This window comes from Schistosoma haematobium, chromosome ZW (genome assembly GCF_000699445.3).
Source record: "Schistosoma haematobium chromosome ZW, whole genome shotgun sequence".
NCBI classification, from domain to species: Eukaryota; Metazoa; Platyhelminthes; class Trematoda; order Strigeidida; family Schistosomatidae; genus Schistosoma; species Schistosoma haematobium.
The window spans coordinates 74,501,083-74,529,025 of record NC_067195.1 but is presented as its reverse complement, the minus strand read 5'-3'; the positions used below and the strand labels follow the sequence as shown (position 1 = coordinate 74,529,025).

Genomic DNA, 27,943 nt, shown 5'->3' with positions numbered 1-27,943 from the left:
TTGTTTTAATTCTCGTGATTGCACATGAAAAGTTAAATGCGAAATTACTTTTATTTGTAAGGATTTTAATGATATCGTTATTGATGTGAAACTTCACAAGTCAAGTTCAATTTGTACCTATTGCACATGTTTGTGACTACTAGGACTCAGTAGCTCAGTGGTTAATGCGTTCAGTGTTTGAAGTGTAAGGTATTGGTTTTAAATTCTCGCGTGAATACTAGGATATAGTTACATTCAGCTGATAAATTCCAAGTAAGACTGAACACGCTTCTTAAATTCCACTGTTAGCCATATTCTATCCATTAAATATGAATATACTGTTTATACTGAAGCAGTTAGTATGCATAAATTGAAATCTGAATAAATTTACTAGCTCTACATCCATGTCTTTACAAATTTTTACACAAATAACATAATTGTAAAACCCCAGAATAAGATTTCGACACTGGACAAGTATTTTCTGTACAGGCGAAACCATAATGATTATTGTTGACGGTTTGTTTTTATTCAAAAAATAGTCTCTCTTTATCTATTTTAAGTAGGTCACACGAAATGATCTGCTTCACATTCCCTAGTTTAGAGACCGTTTGAAAGCAATTGTTAAGTAATCTTTGACATAAATGTGTGTATTTGCAATCTTGATTCAAATGATATTCTTAGTCTCTGATATTCGAACCCATCGAAATCAACTATACGAATGCGGCTTAAAAATTCAAAATGATTGTATTAAACCATCCATATTTTCAGCCAGTTTATATGTTAGAAAACGATTGCATTTAATAAACTTTCGTCCAATCAGTAAATACTTTTGTCTACTGATCTAAACCCTTGTTCCCTCGGAAGATGCTGAATTAGATGTATCAGTAATACAATTTACCGTTTGTATTAAAAAGTGAGCAGTTATTTATACAAGTTTCAGTAAAGATAGTCTTGGAGATTTTTGATGTTATTTGAAGTTACCTTCATATAAGTACTAAAAATTTCTTGCTTAAGTTTGCAAGCTCGAATAGGCTCGTATTATCTATGATTGAGTATCTGATTGATCCAGGTTAAAATCCACTAGAAAACATCAGTTCTCTCAAGATTATAGGTGTACCTTGCTAACAAATGTCAAATGTCACGAGACTTGGGTTAAGAAGGGTATCTTAACGACTATCTCCGCCCACCTAAAATGTTGATATAGTACATGAGATGTAAAGCCACGTAGATCAGAGCTATTTGACAGCTGAATTACTAGAATCTGATCAGCATCAAGGATTAAATAAAGATGATCAATGAGTTTAAGTTTGTAAACCACCTATACATGATAGTCTGGATTTTATTGCGAGTTTAACAGATTGAATTAAGTGAGGTACCTTTCGATCTACCCATTTAATTATTCTAAATCAAGAACTACAAACATTATTACGTAACCTACAAATGTCTTAGTTATCTTTACTCTGAAACTTACATATATATTTGTATCCAATGAAATTTTCCATTCATTTATTTTCCAGGGAACCATAGAAGCACTATATTTCAATCTTCTCCTTTATTTACAAACTGTTGAAAAATATCAACTTTCATTTTGTTCTTCATTGAAAACATGTAAAGAGGATGCTTTAAAGTCATCAGTTTTCAAAATGGATTGCAAAAATCCGACTACTGATATCAAATATTTATCGACATGTGATGGATCTATTTCTGCTGATCATATGTTGCAAATATGTTGGAAAGTTCTTTGTAACAGTGCTTACTCTGTTACTAGACGTGGTGCTGGGCTTATACCAGTTATACGTGCTTGTCTTCTGGTTAAATCTTGTAACGGACTTGAAAGTCCTGTAAGTAATATTTAGTGCTTTTATTATACGTTATAAGTATTCTGTGTTGAGATTTGGTGTTAGATGAAAGACACTTAACCACGTTTACGCCTGTATGTTGTTGTGCCACAACATTTTGTTAGTAGTGTAATCCAAAAACCGTGTTTCATATTTCTTTTTTAAAACATTAATTTTTGATTCAATTATAAGAATTTATGCTTTAGCAGTAAGAATACTATGATTCAAACATTTACTTATTTATTTATTTACCTATTTGAACACACAAATATAGGTACAAGGGAGCACCAAATACATATGCGCCACATAAGTCACTTGATTTGTGTTTGGGCTGTGATACTGCTAGGGTGCCAAGACCGAAACAGGTGATCTCCTTAGGGGGTCATGCCCAGAGCCTTCAACCTATGGGTCTGACTCACAAGACAGTGGAGCAATGTCAGGAGATGCAGTCCCATGGTAGCCAGTGACCAACAATTGGTCCATACACTATTTGTTCCTTCAGGATACTGGAGCCCATGTACACCATTGGTTTGCAATCAGGATTTTCCAACTAATCTAGGTGGATCCTCCATATCCACCAACCTGGTTAAGGCGCCGGACATTCGCTTTTCGTCCTCTCAATTTCGTAAACAACAGTAATGTCATGAGAAGGCAGTGAGTAGGACTTCCCTGGTAGTGGCTATATACGCGTGGCTATGTGTGAGCATTTCGAGAGGGCGAGCTGACTCTCCCTACCCTCGGCCGTACCAGGGCATTTAGGGGCTTGAGGACGATGTCTACATTTTGAATTTGACTGATAGACATTATCAAATTTGATGAATATACATAACAATTGGTATAATATATCTTTAGTGTTCTAACTCTAAACAGATTGTGTAAGGGTTTTTTGGAGACTGATGGATTTCGTAGTTTATGTCATAAACCGTCCTTTAATGAGAAACCTTTGAAAAACAGGAGGCGCTAAATAACTGTTTCGTTCAAGTATGCGACCCCTCAGTAGCACGCATTTACGATCCAATCGGGGATCAAATCAAATGCCTTTAAGTTTCGCGTTGAGCTCTCAATCTTTAGACAACTGACTCGGCATCCAATGGTTTAAATTTCTAACTTCAAATAATTTATGGGTAACCCGGCATTGTTGACTTCCGTTTGTTATTATTTTTCATAAGAATTCCTTGCGTTGCCTCATAGTTATGATGGGAATTCGCTTTCTCAAAATCTCAGATATTCATTAATTCTTGATTTAGCTGATGATATCGCAATCCGTCCTGACAACCATCGATATAGATAAACTTCACACCCTAAAAACGGAATATCATATACAGATTGTTTGTTTAAAAACACTATATTCCACTATTTAATCTAGATTAACATTTTTATTACTTACTTAAGTTTCAAGAAAAAAAAGAAGAAACATCAGTCACAGTAATGTCATTTATATGTTTTCTAATGGTTTGTATTTATCTTCCTTGTAGCCATGTTCACTTGTTTGTTGTTTAAAAAGTTTATTTGAGATTACACAATCAGATGATAATGATGTTTATAATAATGTGAATAATAATACTACTCATATTATATCCGATTCAACAACACTTCATGATTCACCACGAGTATTCGCTTTACATTTACTACACGGACTATTTACCGATGCTCGATTACGTGTACATGAACATTCTGTTCCGGTAGAAAATAATAATAGTCTATCACATGTTAAAAATTGGACAATTGAAGCTCTTCAATTAGCTGTTATTCCTGGTTTTAATTCGAAAAAATGGAATGTTTGGAATGGTGCTCTTCAACTTCATAGTAGGTGTTATTTTTCATTTATATTCGACTTTTGAAGGTTATTTTTTTTAAAAAGTATCAGATTGAAGCTTATAGTTGCGTTTTGTTTTTCCCTAAAGAAATCATTAGATTAGTTGATTTTCTTTCAATTGTGTTGTAAAACCCTTATTGTATTGTATTGAATTGTGTATACCAATTGGAAATAGTTATATGTAATTATTTAAACATATTAATTGGAGTACTAGATAGGTTGAAAACAAAAGGAATGAAACATTGTTTATTAGATTGTCCAAGGGTTTTGGAATCGGGTTAATCATTATGGAAATCTCTTGATGTTTGTACTGAAATTCGAATAGGAATAATCAAGGTAGTCTAATCTTATTGCATAACAACTGTTTAATATCCCACAATTAGCTAGAATATTCATAAACAAGACATTTTAATTATAAACATACTTTAGACGAAATTATAGCATGCTGTGTTGATTCCGTCTTGAAATTTTCTGATTAGAAAAACAGATATAGGAGTTGTAGAAAAGGTGCTTTGAGTTTTTGAATGACACCCATGTTATACTAAACGTACGAATGTTCTTAGAATAAATTAATGTGTTTCGAGGGAAAAGCAGTTGAACAGATAGATAGAAAGATAGACAAACAGACGAAAAGACTGCAAATATAACTTAATTTTAGATAGTATTTAACCAATGGTAATCGTTATTATGATGAATAAAATAAAAAGAAGTACCATACTCTTTTGTCGTTTCACTGATTTTATAATTCCTTTGATTGACGGTTTTAACTCTTTTCCTCTTTGTTTTAGTCCGGTTGACCGGATTGTATCATCAGTTCTCTTATAAACAAAATATAACTCTAAGGAGACTAAATAAACATGTATATAACAAATTAATTACAGTAATTAAGAATTATTTGATAATTGATTATGTTGATATCGCTACATTTTTTCACGAATTTTTTTCGTAAACATACTGAAAAGAGGTTTACATGTATTATGCAGGTGAATAATAGATATCCTTCGTTTATTCTGGAACCATCGAGTTAGCGATTTCGCGATGAGACACAATATACTAGGTAATGATTGTAAATCAATTGACGAGGTAGTGAGTTTTTATCGATTAAGATGGTTGTTGTATGTATTACGTTTCTCACCAACCGACCACGTCGACGCGCAATGATGCTTGATGTAGTAGGTTTGTAGAAATATAAGATCAGCCAAACCAGGATATAGCACCAGTTCGTGAAGACACCGACTACTGTAATGAGTCGTGGGTGTAGATGTAGACTACCTGGTTGGGGTCTGCGCGATTATCGTAACCAGTTATAAATTGTGGGTGACATGGCCCATAATCACTCCCAACGATGCAGGTGGATTCACTCTTTGTTTTCATTTCGAATCTGAGTCTCTAAATCTTATACCTTTTTCTTTTATACCTAATATTTTCTGCTACCAATATAACGGATATTATTATTACTTCTGCGACCCTGTGATTTGTCTTAAAATAAAAATAGGATATAGTAACTTGAACTCATCCACATATGTGTCTAGTTCTATGCTATGTATGACAAACAAACTAACTAACTGGAGTTTCTATTTCTTCCTTGTCCATGTTAATTCTTGTTATTTTCTTACGAAAACCTTTAGTAAATAACTTTAATTATAATATATGTAATCACTGTCATTTATTTATTTATCTCATTTCAAATCCAACAGGTGCATTGATCTATCGTCTCACTGGTGTAAGTCTCGACTTAGAATTTCCATTAATTTCGGATATCTGCTTTCAATATCCTCAAATGTTGGATATTATATTTAACTGTCTGAATAGTAATTATCAAAATTTATCGTCAACGCAAAGTTTAATTTCAATACTTACTTTAATTGTTAGATTTTCTCCATCGTTTGATCATTCGTTGATAGTGTAAGTATTTGTTTTAATTAATTAATTGTAAATTTATCTGTTTTTTTTTTACAGCTAAGTATTGAAGTACAAGTTTGTATGTATATGTACTCAACACTGATACACGGTTATTTTTTTGATTTATAAAAATCAGAAATTCTCCTAGATTGTTTTAAGTAAATTAGATGAAACTGTGTATTCCAACCTGAAACCGAATTAACTCAAAGTTCAAGGCATAAATTTTGAAACCAAGAAATGTTTCTATGGTTTTTAAAAATAGTTGAATTCATGAGTCGATTAAAGCTAGATCATCATTGAAAACCTGAAAGCATTAGACCGCCGTTTCGTTCTAGTACGGGAATCTTCAGTAGTGCGCGTCTACGATCCCGCACGCGGAACTCGAACACAGGACCTTCGGTTTAGCGCATGAGCGCTTAACCTATAAGCCACTGGTTCGGCCGTCATCCAACGGTGTTAATGTCTTGCTTCAACGATCTACAATATTGCACGACTGTCCACCAATGTCTTCAGTGAGTAACTACCTCACAACAGACACAATTGTAGAGGTAATAAGTACGATATTGTTTGTGAAATGGATTTCTGTTATTGGCTTAACGGCTTTGGTTGAATGGATATAATTTGTTCATGCAACTGATCCTTTAATTTCAGAGCATGAAAATATACTGGCCGTTTAACTATATTACTACTTTGTTAATATGCAAGATTTTCAGTCATGATAATGTGACTAAGCTATTTTCTAAGTGAATAAATGTTTAATTCAATATGATAATTGTGACCACGAAGCAACTAATGATCATCCATTTCTATTTCTCATATCGATCACTGTGTTCTGATGTTTGGTCATTCAGTCATTCGAGATTGACCTTATCAATAAACAGCAGCTGTATACAATTCCAGACGACGTGTACAAAAATCAGAATGATTATCTGTTGGTTTTTGCTTACTGTCTACTATCAAATAAGAGTTTATGTGACATGTGTGGCTTCAGTATCAGAATACATGTCAACAATCAAAATCATTTTAAACGGAAAACGTTTATGTATATTTATATAATTGAAGCTGTTATAAACAACGTCTTTATTCATATCAAATTTAAGATATCAAGATTAATTACTACTGATTTTTATCCTAAATAAATAAACTTATTAAATACATCGAATTTTTCAGTATTCGGTTGTGGAGATTGTTGAATTTTAATGAGATCATGAACGGATGTAAGTTATAAAACCTGGAAGCACTGAAGTGCCCTCTTGTCTTAGTATGGGACTGTTGAGATTAGATTTTAATACTGTTGTGTTGGATGCCGGTTCAGTGATCTAGAGGTTAAGTGTTCGCGTGAGAGACTGAAGGTGTCTGATTCTATTGTGTGTTTCGGGATCGTAGATATACTTTTCTGTGGAGTCCTATTTTATAATGAAACGACCATCGAATTCTTCGAATTTCTCAGTTATGGTTTAACTTAAATCCCTTCACGAAACATCGAATTTTTCTCATTTACATCTTGGAATATGTCCGATTATATTTGTCTTGAATATCTCCTTAACGGGTAATCTCAACCTCTGTACTTAACCATAATTACGTAAATTATTGTTGCTTACGAGCGATCGACATACAATTTATTTCACTTTTTAATTTTATTCAAATAATCTCTAGTGTGTAGATACTCGTTTTTATTGTTTATATTTCAAATAAACTATCATTTCTATTCTATTTTCTTTGTACATTTTTTGTTCCCGGTAAATTCTTACATGTATTCGCTATCATAGAATCATTACTGTGATTTTTATTTTTTCTTCACTCCAAAATAATTTCTTTTTAAATAGGTCATCAAAAATTGATGAAATCCTCAATCGACTAGAATATATTCTTTTCAATCATTGTAGTATGCATATTCGTAAACTTGCTTCAAAAGCTTATCATGTATTTCTATGCCCACCGATTGATCTATACTATCAATTTGAATCAATTATATGCTCACAAGATAAACAATCTTCACTTTGTAACCTATCAAGCATTGGACCATTAAACTTAATTTATCATTCATGTTCACTACATAACTCTAATAAGAAAATTTTATATAATTCTATAACAAATGCAGTACATGGTCATTTATGCTTATTACAATCATGGTATGAAAGTAAAACTTGTGAAATTATTCAACATTGGAGAGAATCGTAAGTTAATGGTGATATTGTTTTGTTAGTTTTCATTTTAAGTTTTGCTTTTGCATTATTATCTAATTGTTCAATGTTGATTAATACTGTCATACATTATATATCATAGTTATTTAGTCTAGTAATAGAAAGCTAAGACTATTCAGTCGTTTGGTATATATAAATAGTTTGGAACAATACATTTTTCTTCTGTACCTCAACTATAAGACGAACAGGATAATGTAAAGTTAGATTTGATGAAAGACAGTTAACATTCAAAGTTACTTCTCTCAATCTATTTTTAAGTGTTTCTATTCAACAGTCGGATAGTGTTGTTGGTATTCAATTGATATTCATGATCAAACCATGACGTGTTATCGATTCATAGGACTACTGAATTTTAGGGAAAGAATTTATGAACTTTTTGGCTATAGTTTATAAAATATAAAATTGATGGTTTTAGATTTATGTTAGTAGGCTTATCGTTTGCTATTTTTTTCTTGTTAATCTTCTCGGTCTACTTACTTAAAAAAGCTCCAGCTTTGACCTTCATTCAGTAGTTACAAGATCTAACATCGTTTTTGTCTGTGTTTTTACCCGTGAAGCCTTACAAAATACACACTTAGGTATCGTTTAAACAGGTCTACTAACTGTTTTTTTCTCCCAATAGGTCTAAAGTTTTAAAACTATTGGACTTGTCCAGCATTTTGATAATAGTTATTACATTGATATGGCCGTTGTACATCAGTATTATGACGCTCAAATTGAGCTATATTCTATGGAACACTTGTTTTTTAGAGATCTGTCTTGCTGGGCACGTCTATTAGATAGCAGTAAGACCAAAAACTGCGAATTTACGATCCTAGGATGAAGTCCTACTCTCTTTTGTATTAGAGTGTAATTACACTAAGGTGCTTTCGATGGATATTCGGAATCTCTAGAAGGTGAAGTTTCTATCCTCATTCATCCTCATTTGGTTTGCCCAACTTGGTGGTGTAACAAGCTTTTGAAAAGGCAATATTCTACTGATTAACTAACGTAACATATGTTTCACACGGAAAAATTACACTTAACTATTAACAGAGTAGTTTATTATTTCTCTTTGTATATCTGACTGATAATTCTCTCACTCACTCTATTTTAACATTGCTTTAAATAGTCTTTGACTTTTTTATTCTCTCTTTTCATTTGATATTTATTAATCGCAATAGATTATTCAACATAAAATCGGCATTGAATTATCTTCTTCACTGGATATCTATTTCTGCTTGGTATCTTGCTTATGAATTATGTATTCTGATGAATTCTGTTTATACAAGTCATGCAACGATTCACTGCGAAGAGGATTATCGAACGGAACTGTGGACAGCATTACTCACTTTAAGGAAACCAATATTTTCTTTGTCTAATGAGGTATATCTTTTTCATTTATTTTTGTTATTATTAATATAAAAATGTTTAATATACAACTTGTAATTTACTTATAACGTACTATACTGAACTAAATGACTAGAATACACATTCCATCATTTATTTGTATATTCATATCTTTCAATGAATAAAGAAAGACAGAGCTGGCTGAAGTAGTGAATAGTTATTTCAAATCATATCAATCATTATTTTTTCTTTCAACTATATTCTCTAAAAGACTTTGACTGAAACAGTTTTTAATAGTCTTACCATTTTCATGACAGAAATTTTGTAACTAATGCATTTTCTCATTGTTTAGTTGTATTTATCTGTCTCTACAATTGTAATCAAACATCAAACAGTAAGTTAGACGAGATACATAACATTTGATGGAAGTGTTTTAAGGGAATAAGTTGATATGGTACAATTGTAAATAAGTAATTGAATCAATGTTATTTATTTATTTATTTATTTATTTATTATCTACTGTATAGTTCATTCTGATATTGATTATTCTATTCAATACTTGATTACCACTTGAGTTAAATAAATAAAATTCAACTGTTCTGTAATATTGTACTATTAACATCAAGGATATTTGTATTAGCCTAGGATTTATCAATGTATCTTGACAATTTACACGTAGTTTTAGATGTTTTGAAACTTAATTGAATGTAATGATGTAGCTAATACCAATGCGAGTTGGTCAGTCAGTCGGTCAGCTACAACGTAGGACCAAGTTGCCATACCTCATTAACAAACCAATATGGACAATGAGGTGGAGAAGGTTGTTTTACATAAGTAGAACTAAGAAAGCAAGTTAATTCTTGCTTTCTTTTCAATAGAGGATTATCTTTCAACGGTTATCTTTCAAGATGTAATATTGTTATCTTCATCATTTCTTTGATTGTTTCATGTTGATTTATTTCAGCCATTTCATATTGAATTTTTAATTGAATTTCGTCATATTTGTATAAAATTATTCAATAAAAATTTATTCAACTATATGACCATTCATTATGCCGAAACTGAACCAATTCTACTTTTACGTTTCCTTAATCTATTGAAAACAAATTCTAATTTATCTGATGAACTTACTTTGAAATTAATTGACTATTGGATAAATTGGCGATCGTTAGCATGTGCTGTTGATCATCATCCTGGCCATCGGTGTGTGAATAATCACTTGGAATATATCTATCCACATGTTATGTGGTGTTTTCTAGAATTTTTCAATCGATCATGTAATACTACTTGTTTTATGCAAAGAATTCAAAAAGAATTCAATGTCGAAATTTTATTATCACGAGTATCGAATCTATGCCTAACAAATGAGAATATTTCTGGCATTCAATTTTGTATTCATCGTTCAAGATTATTATATTTTATGACATGTTTACTCAATTGTCTATCACCATCAACATCAGTGAATTATTCATTGTAAGTTTAAGAGTTTGTATAATTTATTATTGTATGACGTATTTGAAATTCTCATTGAAATTATGAACGGATGTAAGTTAGACCACCATTGAAAATCTGGGAGCACTGGATTATCGTTTCGTTCTAGTATAGGACTCTTGAAATTAGATTTCAACACTGTTGTGTTGGATGCCGGTTCAATGATCTAGATGTTAAGTGTTCGCATGAAAGACTGAATGTGTTTGATTATATTGTGTGTTTCGGGATCGTAGATATGCACTTCTGTGGAGTCCTATTTGATAACGAAACGACCATCGAATTCTTCGAATTTCTCAGTGATGGTTTAACTGAGATTGGTTTATGATTTCAATGAAATTTAATAATCTCCACAACTTCATGCTGATTATTTAGAAATGTATCGGTATAAATCAATTTGAAAGATTTCGTGGTTATCAAATATTTTATTTATAAAAGAATGTTCGTATTGATTGCTTACTTATTTAAGTAATTTGTTCCAGAGATAATTATAGACAGCGTCCCCTTTTACAGTCATCATCAGGTTGATATACATAGAAATGTTACATATCAAGGACATATATTTGAAGGTAAATTGTTTGAAAAGATATATATCAGAAATTAATCACTGAAAAATTCCCATTATAGTAAAACACAATTATCAGAAATTGTTTCGAACCGACATTTGCCCTTGGGCATTAAAATAGTGTGAAGCACCAGTTTGGAATTATTATTTCCGTATTGGTAAGGGTGGCTGGAATACCATATTGTATAGTGTATCCGATATTGATTCTAGTGATGTTACAGGGTAAGATCTACAACCAAAGAGAAGGAAAGACAACAGAAATCACAGAATAACAACAGTAAAAATTAATGTGATAGATCTGTCCTTAAATATATTCTTAATTGTTTTGTAACGTACTGATTTGAGTTGATTTTATCTAAATTATATCCAATGAACTAGTACGGGTAAAATATCAGCTAGAAGGAAAGTTGAGTAATTGTACTTAGTAATGACAATTATCAAATATTTAATCCACGTATAATTTCACTAGTAAAGTGATATATAGTCACTGATATTAGAATTTTTAATTCAGTATCACAGGAGAGGTAGTCATCCACGTAGCATATAAACAACGGTTAGGATTTAGTTACATAGCTAAATTGTAGCGAAATGTTCCAGTTTATCTGCATTTGTAATTTAAAGTTCAATGGATCCCAAGAAGAGATTCAAAAGTTTGTGTTAAAACCTGCTCTGTGAGTTGCAAGTCGTGCGAACATCTAGGACATGAGTCTACCACTGTATATTTTTTGTGGTTTTCCAGCTGATATCAGTACAGGAAAAAGTGTGTTCGAATATGTATTTTTGTTCCAAAATTGCAAATGGAAATCTCTGTTTACCAATATTAAGTAATCGTACTCGTCCGTTTGAGATGACATTCATTATAGAATTACTTCGTTTGATTTAGTTCTTCTTCTATTCAATTTACTGAAACCTATTATGTATAAACACATATATCATGATATTTGCATTTGTTATTTTAAGAATGATATATTTCGGATTCTACTCATGCAATACAACCATTTTTTTCCGTTTATATTTTCATTCTATCTGTCATTCGTTGAATATGATACCTTTGTTTAATAAGAACTATTTACTAGAAGACAAATAATCCACACAAAAAAAAATAACTAAAGAAAATCGTTGAAATTATTATAACACTCTAGGTTAATTACTATGTATTCAAGTTTTATTTTAAATAAATGGATTTATTCCCTTTTCCCTTTTGAAACCCAAATATTTGTGAAGACATTCCTTTAGGGATTTGTAAAGTGCCTGGGTTTTTATTATGTGTTTTTTTACGTGGACCCGTATCTATTGAAATGCAACTGATGTGATGTTAGAAGTTGAAAATCTCATTTGTTACTGTAATATCTGTGTATATATTTGAATTTTATCTCAATTAAAAGTGACTATCAGAACATTAATGTATGAAGGCATAAAAAATTAAATCTACGATAAACAATCATAGGATAATAATAAAGAATTGAAAAGAAAGAATTTATATAAAATAGATATTTGTTATTTTTTGATTGAAATCATGAGTCAATTGAAGCTAGACCACCATGGGAAACCTGGAAGCACTCTACGGCCGTTTCGTCCTAGTATGAGACTCCTCAGTAGTGCGCATCCACTATCCCGCACCCCCCCGAGATTCCAACCCAGGACCTATCAGTCTCGCACCAGACGCTTAACCAGCTAGACCACTGAGCCGGCATCCAAAGGTGTTAATATCTAACCTCAACCAATCCACGAAATTGTGCGACCATCTTCCACTGTACTGAGGTAGACACCTGTCCAGTGCTTCCAGGTTTTCCATGGTGGTCTAGCTTCAATTGACTCATGATTTCAATCAAAAACTTAACAATCTTCACAACCCCTAAACTGATAAATAATTATTAGTTTAGAAAGTAACCATACAATTGGTTTCACTCTTCAGTCATATTTAATAACTACTGTATTTTACTAACGGGGATGTCTTCTGAAGTGAAGATGAATCAAAAAAAGATATAGTGCGATCATTTTAGGTAGGTTTCGACTATTGATCCAAACAGTATATAAAGCTGCAAGTATTCTGACCAAAGTTTAGCGGTCAAATAATTGAAGTGGTATAATGTAGACCTTTTATTTTTCTTCTTTTTACTCAAATATTTCTCTCTTACTTTTGTCATCAATGGTTTCATTTTTCCATCTCTCTGTTGTAGATTTCCATCTACTATTGTTATGTGAATTTCAACATTTTGAATTGATTCCCTATAATATCAATTTGAGTATTGTCGTTCCTTTTCTATCATATCTTAAAACAGTCCAACTGATTGTACTTAAGATATTTTAGTGAATCATAATCATCCTTTTTTAACATTGTTGTATGCATAGTTTATTTCATGAACTGACATCAGTTGCAGGATTATCAGTAAGCAGAAAGTATAAGACAACGGCTCAACTAAGTTTTTATCTTTTCATTTGTGTACACCAGTAACTCGAAGTCATTTAGATCTTGCTGCTGATACTTTCATATCACCTAGGAATTCATGCTTTAGAATCTAATTAATCGACTAGAGCAACTAAGCAGAGATTTTCATTGATAGCTTTCCTGAAAAAAATTAAAAATTTAAGATGGTGAGTAGACGTGAGCGTAAATAAAAAAAACTACTAGAAATCCGGAAACAAACTATGGTTGTTTCTTCTCAATTTGATACTCTTCAAAACGTGTCGTTATACTGGATCCAATTCATACTCGACTGATCTCTCGATATGCATGATAACTGGTTTGTGAAGCCGAAATCTAGCGGTCCACGTTCCACTGTTCAATCAATTTTCCATGTGACATGATCTACACTCACTCAATATAAGTCGTGAGCTATCTATTCACCATCGACTTGTAGCTTTCGATTAGAAGTAGCTTTTAGATAAATAATTACTATTATTGAACTACATTGTTCTACTGAAAAGTTTTCATGTATTGATATTAATTTTTATGATGAACCGAAAATGAATAGTCTTTCTTTGTATTTTAAGATAAATTGTCGTTTTTTTTCCATATTCATTAATGACAGTTATATGGATCAATGGCTTACTTTACTAAGTGATTGCTTACAATATCAGCATTCAACTGAATCGCGAATTTTAGCTTCAAAATCTTTACAATTATGGACGTTGGAATTTCATCCTGACAATGCTACAAAATCACCGTCAATATCGAATCAGATTGATTTAATGAAATCAGTTTTAAATATATCACAACGTAAAAGGTATAATTGTTGTGTATGTGTTCTCTGTATATTAATTTATGGTATAATTTTTCGATCAGAAGAAATATTTTATAGTCTATTTCTTTTTTAAGACGAAAGCGTAGGCAGATGATGATTTCGTTTCTTTTCAAGCCAATTAAATAGAATTTTATTGAAACTAAATTAGGGTTAGAAATGGATTATGGCTGGCAGTGGAGTCGGTGACGCCCGTTTTGTCGTATTTGGAACTCATCAGATGGATGCACCTGCTACTTCCCAGAATTGATGTTTACTCAGAAACTCGAATACTGTACCGTTCGCCCTAAATACCATCGCGTTATCCACTAACAAGCTACTGAGTCCAGATAGCTGCTAGATTATGCAGTGGGGTGAAGTTTAATTTAATTTTGTATTGGTTGTTTGGATTTTCTCATTGATGTTTAGAACTGCAATTGATCAGTCTTTTCAAATAACCAATACAAAAATGAATTAAATTAAGATTAGATGAATAAAAAAATATTTTTGCGTTTTCTTATATTGTGCGAAAGAGGGGGATATCAATATATGTATCTGACTAAGTAACTGTAACTGATAGGGACCAACAAAAATAGAGGAGTATAGTGTAGAATAGTGAGATGGTGGGGAATAGTTTATCATAGTTTAACTAATAAATAATATGATTCATGAGTTTAAGTCTTCATTGTTTCATAACACCAATTAGGACTTTGAATCAACTATTCAAATTAAAACAATTCAAAAACCCCTTATATGACATAAATATTAGGTGGCATGACTTAGCCGACAGGACACTTTGGACCCAGGATTCATGGTGGTTCACACTCATTTGCAAGACGTACCTATAGTTCTGAACTAACCAATACTCTTTGTTTGATTTGATCGTGCGTCACTCAGCTTCGCAATCAGAGCCGTTACCACTGATAACGAGTGATCTTCCATAGGATTGATTTGATTTATCACTGACCAATTCCTTGTTTGTTTAGTTTGGTAATGCTTATCGAATTCTGTCGGTCAAGCTATAATGTGGGCCCTAACCTGAGTGAATCGACATTGTGTACCCTATATTTCGATCCTAGATATTTGAAGCTAGTTGGTAAGAAACACGACCTAGATTTCGTGCTATTTGTTACTCGTCAACAAAGTTTACATACAGTTTTAAAGGAATCAACGTTCTTTGTGGTATTTGAGTCGGCGTCACTTAACAGTTCGTTTTGTGTAATTCAATTAGTACAATGAACTAGACAAACGTCAAATTGTCCAGTACTCAGTGATGAGTCAATGTAAGTATACTGAAAACATTTTGATAATCATATGATTGATTAGGTTTTCTGTTGTGTATATCTTTGCAAATCTTACAATGGTTTAATATCTCTCAATATTGCATCTTATTTAATTAATTGTAATGTGCATATCCTTCCAAATTACACTGTATGTTTTTTTTTCAAATAGATTGTTGGATTGTATATTTCATGGTTTATTTGATGAATCACCTGAAGTTCGTTCAATTCTGAGTACTGTTATCAATTTTTGGTTAAAATCATCCATAAATCAAACAAATTCTTTACATTGTATTCATGCAAATACTCATTTAATCACTTTACATAAACTATTGAAACAAATTGTTCCATTGTTATTATTAAATGAAAATAATAATAATAAAGACAAGAATATTAATAGTAATAATACTCATAATAAAATACATTCAAGTGATAATCTGACATTCAACGATTCTACACATTGGTTATGCAATAATTGGTTAACTATTATGAAATCAATGAATTGTTTAATGATTAATGAATATGAATCAAGTCAACGGTATGTTAATTCATTCTTTTTGTTAATATATATATATATATATAAATTCAATTCACGTTGGTTGTTAATTAGACAACTGTCGTTAGAAGTCTTTCATAATACAACTAGGCCATTATAGTTAGTATCTGTTTCATTTATTTCTTTGACACACATAAAATCTGGTTCAGCTCAACATGAAGAATAGAATTTACCGTGAAGTAATTAATGACAGAAATGAGAGTACAATTAAAACTCCAAGTCACACAATATATCACATGTATTGCGCCATATTTAAAATAATGAAAGGCTTTTTTTGGAATTTTCGAATAAAATGATAAGTCTAATATTCATTCTTAAAACTACCTTTTTAATATAAGTTAATAGTTGAACTTCTACCAGGAGATTCACTTGTTGACTTGGAATATGCCGATGACATAGTTCTATTTGTTGAAGACGCTGACAAAATACAGAGTCTTCTGACCACTATAAGCAACAATGCAAGCATGTTCGGCATGCGATTCTTCCCCTCGAAATGCAAAATGTTGCTTCAGGATTGGGTTGCATTGACACCCGAACTAATGATAGGGAGTGAAGTAGTTGAGCGTGTCGATCGCTTCACTTATCTGGGAAGTCTCATCAGCCCTTGTGGTCTGATGTGTGACGAAATCTCAGCACGGATACAGAAGGCTCGACTAGCTTTTACCAACTTACGTCATTTATGGTGTAGGCGAGATATCCGTCTATCAACCAAAGGACGGGTTTACTGCGCAGCAGGTCGTTCTGTCCTACTTTATGGCAGTGAAACATGGCCAGTAAGAGTAGAGGATATTCGTAGGTTACTAGTATTTGACCAAAGGTGTTTTCGAAACATTGCTCGTATATCCTGGGACCATCGAGTAAGTAACGCAGTTGTTAGGGAACGGGTACTAGGTAAGGATGGCAAATCCATTGATGACGTAGTGAAACTTCATCAGTTGAGATGGCTGGGACACGTGTTACGTATGCCCAACCACCGACTACCTCGACGTGCGATGTTCAGTGGTATAAGAGTGAATTGGAAGAAAGCTAGGGGCGGCCAGATCAAAACATGGGACAAGTCCATGAAGTCGCTGACAAGTAGACTGAGTTATGTTGGTAGGTGTAGACGACCTTGTTGGGGACCGCGAGATGATAGCAATCGATGGTTAGAGACCCTGAATAACATGGCTCAAAATCGTTTGCAATGGCGCAGGTGCATCCACTCTTTGTGTTCCCCCAAATTTTGATCTCCTGATTCCTCCTTGTCTCTTTTTTCTCTTCCCAAATTTATTTCACTGGATTATACTCTTTAAATAACATCTGCAAACCCTAATCTTTCCGATTACTGCTTATACTCTTACTACCTCTACCACTACGGGATTTGAATCGACAACTGCATCTGTGTGCTAATGTGGTGTGGCAACTCGAACTGATGTACGTACGTACGAAGTTCTACGTTGTTACTGACTGACTGAATTGTTAAAGTATATTGAAAAAATATTATTGTTGCTACACATTTTCATTAACTAGGTCTTAAAATGAGTCTAGCATGTTTCAGTTAAACTTTTGTTTTATGTCTTTACTGAGATTAATTTCTTACTACCTGACTCAACAAGTCTGTTTTACTGATGTCTCATCTGTCCTTCTTGTAGATCAGAGAAAATATTGATGAAGTCATTTGAGGGTTTGTCGAATTGTTGTTTTCATGCTAGAAAAATAAAAGCACTCCTCTATAGTTAAGGTATAGCAGTAATGTTCTGCAAAATGGAATTTGTGTTTTTCATTGAATCACGTACCGAATATGTTGTTTAGAAGAACAATGAAAGTATCACAACAACTCTAACTTAATATAGAGCAATCTAACCATATCCAAAAATTCACATGTTTATTTATCTTATTTATTTATGAAGAGGCATGGTATTTTGTAAAATTTTCTTAGTTTAAATGAATCTTTCTAAAATTATACTTGCTTCTACTGTCAGTGTTGTTCATGCAGAAATACACTCATTGAATACTTTTTTTTCCTCTATACTCTTTACTTTTAGGAATATGTTGTATGATAGAGAAGCGTATAATACATTCTGCGAACCACGTTTACAAATTGACCTATTATTTACATATCTTCGTATGGAAAGAAATATGTCTAAAGAGGTAAAAATAAAAATTTCAGAAATGCTCTTGTTTACAATTTATATTCCATTTAAACATCATCCTCAAAAAAATGTAATCGACTATTTAGGACATTCATCAACATCGTGAATACCAATTTAAAAACACTTTTTTTAGTTAACATCTGGTAGAGTCATTAATCAATCGTGTTTTTTTTAAAATAAATTGAGCCGAAAATATATTTTAATAAAGTCAAATATTAGCTAGCAATAGAATCCAGGACATTCGTTTTATTCCATTTGATACTTATCAGCTGAATGTACCTGCGTCCCAGTGTTCATGTTCACACTGGGACTGGAGTGGTTCACTTCAATTTTGCCAAATAGTTACAGGTTTTCAGTAAAATCGGAAAAAAATAATTTAATTTCTAAAAATCTTAATGCGGAAACTTATATTCAGTAAAGAAACAAACAAGTTAGATTCCCATTTTTGTCACACACACACCTACCTTATTGATTGAAGATGATAGAAGCAAGTACTACACATTGCAAACATTTTAAACATTTGCAAAAATCATGTCGACAAGTATTCAGTTGACAAACTATTTCCTATTGTTTTTTGTTTTGTTTTGACACTTAGAATATGATTCATAGTGCATGGTATAATTTTACAGTGATAGTGAATATAGACCAAGTCAGCCTGTTATAACACTTTATACCCTAGATATACTACTTTGCCCGAAAGAAATACTGAAAATTGTTTAAAATTCTTAATAAAAAAATATTCTTGTCTTGTAATTTACAGAAGCTTATATAGACGGATAATCACTATTTAACAATGACTTAAGAGCAGTTGCGTCATTTAATCCTATTTGTAGTAATATTCTTATATTTTTGGTGTAGTTTTGTTCTCTGAGCCGGAAGGCTTAATCGTGGAGCTTTGATCGTTCTTCTGAACGATATCACCAGCACAAACGTCAAGTAGAGGTGTTCGAACTTCTCTACATATAATTCACAGCTTGCCATGTCGACCTCGATCTTGATTGGTTATTGTTGACTTTCAACTTGTCATTGTTTACTTTATTTTGATTGTATCTCCGATTGTTTGATTGTTTGTCTTATATTTGTCCAAGAATCAAGTCAATGGGAGATACAATAAAAATAAAAAGGCAGATAATAAGTTTGAAGGTCAACAAGACAAGCTGAGAGTCATATGTAAAGGAATTCGGTTACATCACTTCTACTTGAACTTTGTGTTCGGAGGAACGATGGAGGCTCCACTACCAAACCATCCAGCTCAGGGGACGAAACTCTACCGAAATCATCCACCTGAGCTACAAATCTTCTCTCCCATCTCAACATTCTCATATATTTGCTGATCATACACACAATCATCTGGGATTAATCTATTATTATTCCAGTTCACCTTTTATTCATCTTCAACATTCAACGCATTTTACTTCATTAAGAAAGATTGCGCTATTTACAAAGTGTTATCAACGACTATTTTTTGTTGTTTTGAAGAATCTTGATCCTAACCTTCTTAAAAGTTAAAAAAACGGGGTAAAACTGTAAATTTCTTTTCATTTTTTCATTCTACTTCGATCGTTTTACCAAATACGAAATAAACATGACACAGTATCTATATGCCTAACTGCATGTTTTCATTGTAACAATTTTTTTCTTGTTAAAGAAAAGTGTTTTTTATATATTATTGTTGAATAATTTGTTCCGTCCTGGTTTTGATTATTGTTAGCACTGGTAATGCCGATCATAGTTACTAATATCAATTTCGTTTCTTCAGTTAACCGTTTCTACTCAACTTTATGCTTGATATATGACCGAAAAAATTTATTTGATTTGATATTTCACCTACTTTTGTTAACTAATCAATACTTTTGTTTCGCCTATAAGGATGTTCTGTGACTAAAAGTTTAAAAAGAGCTGATGCTCTTGTAACCACTGTAGTATTGCTATTGATTTGATTGTCACGAAATGTTTGTACACTGGTTTCTTTATATCGCTTTTAAAGGTTCAGACTGCATGAATGTTATTTACGAAAATATAATTATTGTCAGGGTATTCCGTCATCACTTTTATGGATTGGTAATTCAGTAAAGCATATATTGAGGTTCTAATTCTAAATGTTTCATTCATCTCATTAAGAACATATTTTGATAGTATCTGTAATGTTTTTTAAAGAAAGTTGGTTCTAAGTTTAGTAATAAAATATATACTGAGTTATTGAGTTGTAAATTAAAACTTTATGCGGTTTGATGGATATATATGGCTAGTGAGAGTGTGATTGGTCATTGAGCATGAATTGACTGACACATATCACTGACTGTTTAATTTGTGATTTTCTTCGTATTATTGATTTCTACTCTGGACTCACTGAATGTAGACTACATGTAACTGTGCTGAGTAAAGTAGTGTCTAGTCAGTACTCTGGTTCTCTATTTTCGGTCATTAATCGTGTATCTGTTATAGCGTGATTCAGTTTGTGTATCGGATATCAAGCGAGAATCCGGTCTACTGGTAGCTTACTCTCGGTTACCATAGTATTATTTTATTGTATTAAAGTAGTATATTTTGAAAACAAGGAAATATTTCAATTCTACCTTATGTATACAAATAGCAATCATACTATTTTTGTTATTCTTATTTACAGAATCTCCTCCGTGTCACATCATCATTGATTGACCAAGCAGATGATCATTTACTGTCTGTATGCAATGTAAAAGGTTTGCAGATTGAAAAAATTTTAGCTACTGAAAATTGGTGTGGTCCAGTGGTTCCATTTGCAGTGTTTACAAGAGATTACAGCCGTCAATTGATAAATTCATTGAAAGAATGAAAAATAAAAATTAATACGTTTTAATATTAAGAATAGTTACTTCATAATTGTACATAATGTGGGCTAATAAAAGATTTGTTGAAATTTATTATTATTGTATTTGTTGGTTGTACACCTTTTGATATGTGCTAATTGAAACCATATAGCGTTTAAGTCATTTGGTTTTCAAATCATTATATACAGAGTGTTCAGTGAAAATAGGCTAACACCAAAGCAATAAAATAATTATTATGTGACAAGAACTTGACATAACTTAAAAAGATACAAATCAGGACGCGAATTGAGTAGCGTTAAGATTATTGATTGGTTTATTTATTAAGTAAAACTACCAAGAGAGCAGAATGTGTTATTTAATTCATTCTCATGGATGTTGTAAATGATTTGTTCGAAACTATGAATAGTAACTGCTTTACTTTACATGTAGCCTTAAGAAAAACATATCAAAACATTTGATGATAGAACCGTCTTCCTTCTATACACAATGTGGAAGTCTCTGGAATAATATTCATAACATATGTCAAAACCGTCACTAAAAGATGATTACATCCATTAGATTATCTCCAAAAAGTTCAAATTCACATTGCCAGACCTTTATATTACTAATATGATGTCAGAAATGCTTCGGAGATGCTGTACACTAAAATTTTTTTACCGCAATGCCTTGTTTTGTATTTCATAATTATAATTAAATTATCTGTTCAAAACGTTTGTACGCAATGAAAACAATAATTATTGAAGAGCATATCTTCTTCATTATACTCTACACATTACTTAAGATGAAGGTTAAACATTATTCCGATTAACAGAGTAACTTTCATCTACAATCAAATATTGTCGTTATTTAGAAGAATCAATTATGTAAGACAATGTTATTCATTTTCATTATCATAATTGATATTTTTCAATTAAAGAAAGATTTATTGATCACAGATCATCGTTTAGTTAGGTAAGCCACATTGGAAGAATTATCTGAACCTATTATGCATGTTAGTTACCAATGTCGTATATACTGAACAGGTTCCGACTTTTAGGTTGATTTTATATACTAGTAGAGAATGGTTTGCAATTTTTTATTAATATTATCAAAGGAATCTATAAAATGATACTGTTTTATGTATCGTAACCTCTAATATTAAACTGGAAAATCTCTAGTATAATAAAATCTACTGTAAATACAAAAATAGAAAGTAAAATTTGGATGGTATATTTGGCAACCTAAAAATGGTTTAGTGGTAGTGACTAAACAATGACATTTAAAGCTTCATGATTAAACAATATATAAAGTAGAAGGAATTCAATACCGAATATATCATAAACTAGAATGATACTAAAAATTCAGTTTTTTATCATTTTCAACTTATATTGGTTTTTAATCAAAGAGAGTTATATGTAAATCGGTAACATTTTCATAGATTACATCATTACATAATATAATATTTCTTATTAATGATTTATAGGGGAAATATAAAGTCTATTTACAAAATCATTCTATTTAACCTTCATCCATATTCTTTAACATTTCCTATTCATTTCTCATTTGTATCGTTAATTCTGTCGTTCCATATAACTTACTTACTTACGCCTGTTACTCCTAATGGAGCATAGGCCGCCGATCAGCATTCTCCAACCCACTCTATCCTGGGCCTTCTTTTCTAGTTCCATCCAATTCTTGTTCATTTTTCTCATGTCTATCTCCATTTCCCGGCGTAATGTGTTCTTTGGTCTTCCTCTCTTTCTTCGGCCTTCAAGAGTCCATGTGAGGGCTTGTCTTGTGACGCAGTTGGGTGCTTTCCTCAATGTGTGTCCTATCCGATTCCGGCGCTTCTTCCTAATTTCTTCCTTCACTGGGATCTCGTTCCATATGAAGGTTTAATATATTATAGAACTATAATATTTTAATTTGATTTTAACATCAAATTATTAACTATTAGGTTAAACATTTTAAACGTCTTATCAAATTCAAATTTATACAAATTAGTTCTCATTAACAATATTCATATATATATTCAGTTTGATTCAAAGTTTACCATAGTTTTGCAATAATATACAAAAATTAAAATTACTAAACAGTTGTCAGCTTGAAAAAAACATACTTGAATGGTATGTTATGACGTAAAAACGAGCCTAGATATTAAAGAAAAACTTTTTTTGTGGCAAAGATATATATATATATATATATATATATATATATATATATATATGTATACACTCACCTCCCCAGAGAATGATCTGTAATCTTAGCTAAAATTCAAATACCAACTTTTCACTCATCACATTTATCCACATTTTACATAATATTATCTCAACTACAACACTGCTTATATAATTCCATTATGGAAATGAAATGATATCTTTATATTTATGTATATATTCATTTGTGTTCTTTTCTTTCCTTGTTAACTATTATTCTGGGTAAAAAATAAGGAAGATAAATATAAAAAACAGCATAGTTGCTGTCTGAAATTTGTTAACGCTTTGCCACTATTATGTTTGTCCATTTTCTTCTTCTTCTTCTTCTTCTTCTTCTTCTTCTTCTCTCTCTCTCTCTCTCTATATATATATATATATATATATATATATATATATATATTGACGGCACAACGATATTACTAACAACAATACTATCGGCAGATAGCAGACAATCTGAAATAGTATTTCGTCATCATCATTAATTTATCTAACAGATCAAATTATGTCCTTATTCTTTACATGATCAACAAAACTAAACGTACAATGTTTTTCCTATCTACGTTTTTTTTAAGTTCAACAATATTTTACATGATTAGCATATTCATTTCATGTCATTTCCTATCAAAAGTATGTGTGTATGTTATGAGACCAGAATAAGGTGAAACTGTTGCGATGACGACCTTGGGTGACTTGTCAGCCAATCAGAGGACAGTGTCTAGTTAAAAAAAAATTACAATAGATAAACAGTTTTGACATAAATAATAGATCTTTGAATGTAAAATTGTTTATTACAATAAACGGAAAAAACGACTAGGTTTAAGAATCATCAGTTTTTAAAGAGTGAGTTGACAGTTAAGGTATATTTAAGAATCAAAATTAGACTTAAAAGTTGAATTAGATTGGATGAGTATTTTTTAAACTACACGATTAGTCTCTGATATGCTCTGAAAAGTTTCTGAAATTCAAAAGGTGTAGAAATGTTAAACATGTCTAATTCTTAGTATTTATCATTTTATTTTAACACATAGATATTGGTACAACGGGGCACCAAATACATATGCGCCACACAGATCTCATTGGATATGTGTGGGGGCTGTGATACTGCCCGGTTTTATTTATTTGAACACATAAATATTGGTGCAAGAATGCGCCAAATATATATGCGCCACACAAAACAATGAGAATTTAAGGGGAAGGGGAAAAAAAGAGAGAAAATGATAACGAAGAGATTGATGTAAGGTGGTGTAATAATAATAATAATGGTAAAGATAGGGGAATGGAAACGTACAAACAGAAGAAATCTTTCAGTTAAGGAAGACACAACCACTTTTTATGAAGAAAGTAAAGAAGGTTACAGCAGGATCGCCACTGGCTTCTATTCTGAGCCATATCTGATAACGTCTCTAGCCACTGTGTAGCACCATCTCTCAGACCCCAACCAGGGAGTCGTGAAGGACCGACAGAAGCCAGCCCTTTGCAGCTTTCTTTCATGCCACGACACCATGTCATGCACTGACCACCTCTCCGCTTCTTCCAACCAGTCCCAGAGTCGGCAAATAATGCACGACGTGGAATTCTCTGAGACGACATTCGGAGAACATGTCCAAGCCACCGAAGTCGGTGTTTCAAGATGGTGACACCAATTGCTTTATCGTCTCTGTGACCGAACACACGATGCCGAACCTCTGCATTACTGACATGGTGTTGCCACTGAATGTCAACAATCCTTCGGAGACAGCGATGATCGAACACAGAGTTGTCTAACATCCTCAACTCGGAGAGACCAGGTTTCACAAGCCTAGAGCAAAACTGCTCTCACCGACGCGTTGTAGGTCCGACCTTTTACAGCCAGACTAACATCACGAAGGCGCCAAAGGTGGCCCAGATTGGCATAAGCCGCTCTGGCTTTCACTATACGTGCATTGATCTCATCACTCACACCCCCACCAGCACTTATGCAGCTACCCAGATACACGAACTTCTCGACTACTTCTGTCTGCTCGCCATCCACGGTGAGTACAGGATTACAATCCTGCCAGTCTTGTAGAAGTACTTTGCACTTCGAAGGTGCAAAGCACATACCATACATACGGACACTGATTGTCAACTGATTAAGTGCGGATTGCTTGCCTTGGGCATTATCGAACAGTAAGACAATATCATCCGCATACTCAAGGTCGAGAAGTCTTTCTCCGGGCAACAGATCCACACCACCATTACTTACATCCATCAGAGCTGTTTCCAGAATGTCATCGATGGCAAAGTTGAAGAGGAATGGTGAGATTGGGCAACCCTGCCTAACCCCACTGCTCGAATGGAACAATGGAGAGAGGTGGTTGTATGCCCTCACTCTGCCTGAGGTGTTTTTATACAGGGCTTTTAGGATGTTAATAAACTTCTCAGGCACACCCTTCTTCAATAGACAATCCCAGAGAACAGTCCTGTCCAACGAATCGAAGGCAGCCCTGATGTCAAGAAACACTACGATTGTTGGCCTTTGATAAGTATGGCGGTGTTCTAACATTTGGCGGAGGGTGAAGATATGATCAATACATCCTCGACCAGAACGAAACCCAGCCTGCTCCTCGCGAGTCAATCTTTCTCGGGTTTTGAACAACCTACGAAGTATGACGGAAGCCAATAGCTTGGACGCAATCGGAAGTAGACTTATCCCCCGATAGTTGTTACAGGAACGACGTGAACCCTTTTTAAAGATAGGGACAACTATCAACTCATTCCATGACGTTGGTAAACTCTCTGGTTCCCAGACTTTTGTAAACAACGTCGTCAGTTGCTTAGTCAAAAAGTCACCACCATCTTTAAAAAGAGCCGGAGGTAAGACATCTGGGCCAGGTGATTTGTAACGCTTCAAGAGTTGGAGTTCGTTGCGGACGTCCGCCTCATTTGGTGGATCAGTCGTCACCGGCCATGGAGGGCAGGACAGTTTGACCGATGTTACCGGAGCAGCAGGCCAGTTGAACGACCTTTCGAAAAATTCTGCCCATCGTCTAAGACATCAATGGATGCTAGTGATTGGCATCCCGTCATCCACGTAGATTGTTTCGCTCACACCAGACTTATTGCTGCCAGTGGCTCAGATGAGTTGGAAGAGCTTCCGGTAATTACCAGATGCAGCCGTTGCTTCCAACTCATTATCACACTCCGACCACCAGGCTTCTCTGTCCTTATGCAAGCTTTGCCCAATTTCAATACGTAACATCCTTCGTTTATGGTCAAACTCACGGTAACCCGGAGTAGACCGACGGGCTTCGATGAGTTGTAAGGAACCAGACGAAACCCAGTGCTTATAAATGGGACGTCTCGTGAACCCACAACTGACTGTACCTGCCATTTTCATGGAGTCATGCAATTGCAACCAATGCTCATCTATACTTTTCGGTGGAATGGTAGCTAGCCTAGAAACTAGCTCGGTTCGATACTTACTAGCAACAGAAGTTGCAACCAGCTTGCTAACATCAATCTTTTGATGGTGGTCACTTCGTTGTCCACTGAAAAGTAAGGCAAGATTGGTGCAGACCAAGGCATGGTCAGAGTCCAGATAGGTACTCCAAAAGGAGCGGCAGTCTTGTACACAACCACGCCAGCGGTAGCTGATCGCGATGTGATCAATCTGAGTCGAGGCTTGAGATGCAGAGGGAGGACGCCAGGTGGCACATCGGCGATGACTGTGCCGAAAGTTAGTGTTAGCCAGAAACAGGTTGTGGTCTGCGCGCAGTTGCAGTAGACGGTCCCCATTATCTGACTTGTGACCAACAAGTCCTCATTGACCACCTAAACGACTCTCTTCTATGCCTAGACGCCCGACCTGAGCATTCAAGTCTCCGGCTAGTACTACAATATAAGTCGAACGCACTTTCTGGAGAAGAACAGATAACTGGTGGTAAAACTCATCCTTGATTGCATCCGGGCTGCAATCTGTCGGGGCATAGGTGGAGATGACGAAAAGACATCGTTTCTCACGTCGATTTCTTCTCACTTTGATGGAACTCTCTAATCTAACAGCACATAACCGACTGTTAATGGGGATCCAATCGATTAGTGCTGCCTCAGCTCTAGCGCTTAGTGCGACACCAACGCCAGCAAGACCAGACGAAGGTGCCACAGAGTCCCCGGATAAGCGTACGTAAAACAAGCTTTTTGAAGTGACAGATGGAGAGCGAATTTGTAGTACTTCACCAGAGTCTTGAATACGGGTCTCGGATAGACAGCAGACATCGATATTAAGACTTTCCAAAGACATAGCCAGCCTTATCTGTTGTCCAACCTGCATAAGTGTGCGAACTTTGGAGGCAGCCAGTTTGAATGGTGCACGTGGTTTCAGAAAAACTGTTTCAGTACTCATATTCAGTAGTAACATACAATTTTCAACCGGACAGTGACACGAGAACGTTTAGATACAGTCGAATTTCCACCAAAGATGAGCTGCTGTATAAGTCGAAAAAAATGAGTATAGACAGAGTAGGAATAAAAGAGGGTGAATAATGTCGTAGTAAACAATAATAATAATAATAATAATAATAATAATAATAATAATAATAATAATAATAATAATAATAGTAATGATAATAATTTGAATCGGTTGATTGTTATTCGAAGCGAGAAAAGTAGTT

At 33.5% G+C, this 27,943-nt stretch overlaps 1 protein-coding gene across 2 annotated transcripts in view; it reads left to right on the top strand.

The window, feature by feature from the left end:
* The window catches only part of MS3_00004372 (uncharacterized protein), a gene marked incomplete at its 3' end in the record, with an annotated part of 45,712 nt that extends 24,509 nt beyond the window's left edge, over nucleotides 1–21,203 (top strand). The window contains exons 20-29 of one of the 2 annotated variants that reach the window (XM_051212288.1): nucleotides 1,497–1,820; nucleotides 3,293–3,623; nucleotides 5,331–5,538; nucleotides 7,362–7,712; nucleotides 8,903–9,104; nucleotides 10,033–10,541; nucleotides 14,154–14,348; nucleotides 15,795–16,160; nucleotides 18,203–18,308; nucleotides 20,937–21,203. In XM_051212288.1, coding sequence (XP_051072459.1) covers nucleotides 1,497–1,820; nucleotides 3,293–3,623; nucleotides 5,331–5,538; nucleotides 7,362–7,712; nucleotides 8,903–9,104; nucleotides 10,033–10,541; nucleotides 14,154–14,348; nucleotides 15,795–16,160; nucleotides 18,203–18,308; nucleotides 20,937–21,122 — 2,778 coding nt within the window. The remainder of the gene's footprint in view (nucleotides 1–1,496; nucleotides 1,821–3,292; nucleotides 3,624–5,330; nucleotides 5,539–7,361; nucleotides 7,713–8,902; nucleotides 9,105–10,032; nucleotides 10,542–14,153; nucleotides 14,349–15,794; nucleotides 16,161–18,202; nucleotides 18,309–20,936) is intronic. The other variant, XM_035733230.2, reaches the window with a different exon arrangement.
* Nucleotides 21,204–27,943: the final 6,740 nt, after the last annotated feature.